The 6,000-nt window shown below is 48.7% G+C and overlaps 1 protein-coding gene across 1 annotated transcript in view; it reads right to left on the bottom strand.

The window, feature by feature from the left end:
* Positions 1-417: 417 nt before the first annotated feature.
* The window catches only part of CCDC3 (coiled-coil domain containing 3), a gene marked incomplete at both ends in the record, with an annotated part of 117,974 nt that continues 112,391 nt past the window's right edge, over positions 418-6,000 (bottom strand). The window contains one exon of the mRNA XM_080717029.1: positions 418-690. Within this exon, the coding sequence (XP_080573155.1) occupies positions 418-690 (273 nt within the window). The remainder of the gene's footprint in view (positions 691-6,000) is intronic.

Genomic DNA, 6,000 nt, shown 5'->3' with positions numbered 1-6,000 from the left:
TCAGGACCTGCTTCTGCTCACTCTTCAGGAGCCATGCTTGTCCCGAGAACCTGGGAACAGAGGCCCGCGCTGACTCTTTTGATGTCTTGTACACCGCTATTCTAAAAGGTTCTCTCCAGCCGGGGCACTTTGGGGGCTGCCTCTGGAAGCCGAGGCCAGGCTCTAGGCCGAGTGCACAGCACTCTGGTCTGCTGCTGCCTCCGGATTCCAGATGCCATAAGTGGGGCCAGGCCAGGAAGCGACAGGATGTAAGGGCAGGTGCTAAGGCCACACCCAAGGGGAAAGTTGTATCCAGGTAGACTCTACCGAATGCCTACTATAGCGTCTCCTACACGTTTTGAAACAGGCGCACGCACAAAAGCCGCTCCATTCCTAATTCTTAGGGGACCACAGAGCCCCGCAGCCCCGTGCACTGCGCTACCCTCGCAGGTAGGGGGGGCGCGCGGGCTCCCGCCCCAGGGCGTTCATGTGCGGGCGTGCGCCCGCCGCCGCCAGCTTCTCGCTGAGTTTCTGGTTCACCAGCTCCAGGTGGCGGCCGTTCTTTCGGGCCTGCCGCAAGGACCTCTTGACCTTCTTCACCCGCTCGCGGAGCTGCTGGTTCCGCTTCTCCAAGGCGGCCACTTTCTGCTGCAGCTTCTTCACGTGGTCCTCCTCCTCGAACAGCGCCTTCTGCACGGAGGAGCACATGAGCTGGGGAGGAGATACCGCGGAGGGAGAGTCAGGTAGGTGAGAGTCAGGCTCCCCGGCTGCCAAGCACCCCGCAGCGCCCCGCCCGCCTGCCAGACGGGACACACCTGAGGATGCCCTTGACCTGACCTTCCTGTGCCCAGCTTGAGTGCAGTTCCACCAGACTTCAGATAGGAGCCCCGCTTTAGTTTTCTGAGGCTGGCATCATTGGGGGGTTTTGTTTTTAAGATATCCTAAAGAAGACCCGGTGTGGTGGCACAGGCCTGTAATCCTAGTACCTGCGAGGCTGAGAAGGGAGGGTTGGAGGTTGGCGGCCAGCCCCAGCAATTTAAGGAGGCCCTCAGCAACTTACTGTTTCGAGATAAAAAAAAAAAAAAAAATAGGGTTGGGGGTGTAGCTCAGAGGTTGAATGCCCCTGGGTTCCACCCCCAGTGCCACACACACACACACACACACACACACACACACACACACACAGTTTAAAAAGCATATATAATTTAATATGTGAAATATATATATTAGATTAAACAGGAATTGGGGAAACAGGCATCGTTATAAATGCAGAGTGTAAACCTTGAATAAGAGAAACTTGAGTCTAACTAAAAGCTGCTGTGCCCTTTAGTGATTCGAAGACCTTATCACATAGAAATACTTTTCTCGCATGTGCAAATGTTCACACGTATAGAGTATTGTTTGCTATTGAAAAGCAATTTAGAGATGCCCGTCAAGCAGGTTCTGGTTCAGTAACTCATAGTTAATCCTCACACAATGGAAAGGTTTGTGTCTTTAAGAACGAGGCAGGCAGCAAGGCTTCTTTGTAGCAATGTCTACATTTGGGTGTTAATATAAAAAACGTGGTGCAAAACGACATGGATGTTAGGATACCAAGAATAAAATAACCTGCTGGCCATAGATCCCATGCTTAAAGATACACCTCTCTGAGGAAATACACAAGAAACGTAACTGGCTGTACCCGGGGAGCAGAGGTGGCAGGAGTGAGACTTCTTTCCACTGTGTACTCTTCGTGTGTTTTCAGTTTTGTTTTGTATGCTGGCATGACACTTACACTTTATAAAGAGTTCTTACCTGCAGTTTCTTTCTGCTCCCGCCTGTTCTACATTATCAAGAACTATGCTCACAGAAAGGGTCAAGCCTTGCCTTGACTTTGCTTCAAAATAGTTATGCACATCTCTGGGTGCTCTGTGGGTTTTGCATTCCTAGATGCAAACAACTACAGACTGGAAATATATTCCATGGGGGGGGCGGGATGTCAGAAAGTTTCTAAAAGCAAAACCTGAATTTGCTGTGTGCTCAGCATGACCCTGAATCCACAGGAATGAAGTGGAGGCTGACCCAGCTGTAGCCCCGGCCCCCTGGTTCACGGATCCCAGTCTCTCTCCCACACTCATTGCTCCAAGAGAATCTGCCGGTGTCTTGTGTGCATATTGTGTGGTTAGGATGGTTGTACCTGGGCTCAATAAGTGTAGACTTGTTTTTTGTCATTAACCCCTAAGCAATACAGTGGAACAACTATCTGCATAGTGATCACATTGTATTGGGTATTATAAATAATCTAAATTTGATTTAAAGTATGCTGGAGGTTTGCGTAGATTACATGCAAATACTATGCCACTTTACATAAGGGACTTGTGCACCTGCAGATTTTGGCATCTGAGGGGGGTCCTGGGTCCGGTCCCTGTGGACGCTGAGGGAGGACCGCCTCATCCAGGCCTACCAGCTGCACTGCAGCGTAGTGATGTGCTTAAAAGCGCAGGTTGAAGTCAGGGTCCTTTGGTTTCAGGTCCTGCCCCTTCGCTTTCCGTGCTGCTGCCTCAGGCCGACTTCTTAAGCTCAGGGTAGTGAATGTTCAGCCCCATGGCTCTTGGGTCTGAAAGATTCATTCCCCCGGCTTCCTGGGGTGCTGCAGGCTGGCAGCTCTCAGCTGGGTCTCCCCCTCCAGAGTCTGCCCCTGACGCCCTAAGAGGTCAGGCCCGCTGCCCTGGTGCACCTGTCTGCAGTTAGTATTTATCACGGAGCAGCAACAAGGGCCCCTCACCCACCTGGAACCTCTTCCAAGGGCTATCCCTGTCTCCCTTGTTGAAGTCTGTGTTGCAGGCCAGCTTCTTCCTCTCTCCAGCCCCGTGCCCTCCCCTTCCCCGGTTGTCTTCTAACCCCACGAACAGTCTCTGAAATCCTCCTGCGCATGCCTCATCTGAGAATCTCCCTCTCGGGTTCTTGACTGGCAACCCTCATTTCCTTGTGTGCACCAGGGATGATCATGGTTTGGGAGGATTTAATGAGTTTTGCCTTAATACCAGGCCCTGGTGCATAGCAGTGTTCACTAATTATCAGTGGTTGTTACTGAATGAGTCTTAAAATTCTTAGGCTCTGTGATGGGGTCCAGCCTGCACCTATAGGTTTTATTGTTCATCCTTCTGTTTCACATACCTTATGTACAAAGCAAATTGGCTTCTGGTTGTCCAGCATAGCCTGTGCTCTCCCATCCCGGAGCCTCTGCCACCCTCTTTCTTCCACCTGGAGTGTGTTCTCCCCACGCTCTGTCTGGCAATCTTATACGCATCCTGCAGGTCCACTCATGATGCCTTCCGTGGCGCCCCTCAGGATATACAGTCTGTGTTGCAGACTGGTTCTTATTCATGCTAAGGGGAATGGGTCTCAGCATCCTTGGCAGATCGCAAACTCCTTAAGACCTAGTGCGTGTGGGTCTTTGTGTACTTGTTTTCCTGGACATTTTAGATGTGGGATAAAAAGCCTGAGTCAAAGGAAGTGTTCCCCAAATACCTGCCATTCCATCAAGAGCTTTGGGTTCCTGGGGATGTCACCAATACCGGGGAGACCACACATGCAACACTGCCCTCTTCTGGCCAGAATGAGCCCCCTCGAAAAGAAGGCCAGTACTGGACACTCCACGGAGAGCTTTTATTATTTCTATTGTCTACCAATAGGTGAAATCTATATGACTTCGGGCTCAAAATGGCCACATCACTAGGATAAGCGCGTTTTACCCATTTGCTCATTAAGTCAGTCTTTCGATAAGTTACGGTCTTTCTATAAGTTATGGCACATTCTTCAAGAACAATAAAAGAGGGTAAGAAAAGTCTATTAAAACAAGAGGATGGGGTTTTTACATGGTCCTTCGATGGAATCCAGTAATATGCTGGGACATAACATCAAAGAGAAATCGCAGAGGCATTTTTATGACATTCTTCACAAGCTATATTTTAAAATAAGTAAAAACAAACAGTGGGATGATGGGGCTCGAGCAAGCACTTGTGGAGAGAGCTTCTAAGATGCCGGCACTCTGCGGGCACCTCTCTGGCCATAGCGCCCGCCGCATCCTGCTCTGGGGAGGAGAGGGCAAGACCAGAAACCACCTCCAGCAAGACTAAACACCCCACCAAGAACAACTTGATCACCTGCAGAAACCAACACGGGACAGAGGGACGTCTTGCAGGAGCAGGGTGTGTGTGTGCGTACGCGCGCGGTGTGTGTAGCGGGGGTGAGGAAGGAGCCACTGAAATTAAAATGATAAATTCCAAAGCATCTCTGTATATGGAAGTAATTGGTTGGATGCCCGAGTTCCTTCCTGAATATGTCATTGTATGATTCTTTTTTTTTTTTTTTTTGTGGTACTGAGGATGGAACCCAGGAGCCTTCTACCTCCAGGCTACACTCCCAGACCTATTTTATATTTTTTTATTTGGAAACAGGGTCTCTTGTTGGCTTCGAACCTGCGCGATCCTCCTGTCTCAGCCTCCCAAGTGTGAGGATTACAAGCATGTGCCGGGTTATTGTATGGTTCTTTCAGCCTCTCTTTAACATGAGTAAGAGAAAAAAAAAATCAAAGAAATAGAACTGTATAACTTGTTCAATATCTTCAACAGCGAAGCCACAACCCAGGACTCCGACCTTACCAAGCCGAAGGTCTTTCTCTCTGTAGCAGAGAGGGCTTTGCTCCATGAAGGGAGAGCCAGGCTGTGCAACTGGAGACAGCACCATAAATAACGAAGCTACTGCCAATGGTGTCTAAAAGAAGCCAAAACCAAAAAACAAAATTGTGTTTTTCTGATTAAGAAGGCAAGAACTTCACTGCGCATGCCCGTAATCCCAGTACTTGGGAGGCTGAGATGGGAGGATCACAGGTTCGAGGACAGCCTTGACAACTTAATGAGGTACTCAGCAACTTAACTGAGACCCTATTTCAAAATAAAAAGGGCTGGGGGTGTAGCTCTGAGTTCTGCTCTGGGTTCGATCCCCAGTACCAAAATAAATAAGAAAAAGAAAGCAAGAACTAGAAGAGAGCTCTGTTTCTTTAATAGATTCTCCTTTGTCTGAAATTCTTTCCAAGGGAAACCAATCTATTTTAAAAACTGCTGTGTAAAAAAAACAACAAAAAAGGTCAAGATGCGGTCTTTGCTCATTTAGCCTGGTGGTATTTTTTAATAAGCTGATATGAGGGGAAAGGCCAGGCTGAAACAGGCTCTGCACATCCTCTTTGAAGAAGACCCAAAGGAAAACAGCCCTAGCAGGGAGCCCCAAGAGCCACAGATTCCTGACACCCAGGACCATCCCCGAAGAATCCCGCCACTGCGAGTGGGCCAAGGCACAGACGTCTCTGGCTTGCCAGATGCTTAAGCACGTCCAATGATCCTGTGGCAGAGTTGGTCTCTGGAAGTTTCCATGTGGCTGACAGCACGGCGTTCAGGGCATACTTATCTGCCTTGTCTTTTTAACAAAATACTTTTTAAAGCTATAAAAGCAATGTGCTAATTGTAGAAAAACTTTTCAAGAGAGTAAGAATCAGTAAAAAGAAAATGAAGAGCATCAGTAATTCTATTGCAGGGAGATAGCCACTGTTGACATTTTAATGGATTTCTACCTGCTTTGTTTCTATGGGCATAGATGGCTAGATACCACTTAAAAACAAAACTGGAGTCCCGCTGGTACTCACCCCATGACATGTCCTCATGACTGTTTCCCAGATGTTGGTTTATCCACTTATTCCACGGACAACCCCGATGGAAGGGTGGAACCTTCCAGCAGTTCTTCCTTGCAGTTCACAAGCCATTAGCTGTTATTCCTAGTCCATCCCCATGACTGCCAGGGAGGAAGAGGCCTGGAGGGGGCTGCAAGTACATCCTTGAGGCTGAGTGACCTTAATGTGGTCTTTTGGGTCACATGTCTCTAATGACAGGACTAACTCCTGGGGCGTTCCTCCCCTGTGTCTCTACCAAAAGTTTTCTATCTGATTTTTGGTTTTCCCCAAGAAGCTCAGGTGCTATGAGAAAATTT

Source organism: Muscardinus avellanarius (assembly GCF_963383645.1).
Source record: "Muscardinus avellanarius genome assembly, chromosome: 20".
NCBI lineage: Eukaryota > Metazoa > Chordata > Mammalia > Rodentia > Gliridae > Muscardinus > Muscardinus avellanarius.
The sequence above is the reverse complement of the archived record's forward strand: the minus strand, read 5'-3'. Positions and strand labels throughout refer to the sequence as shown.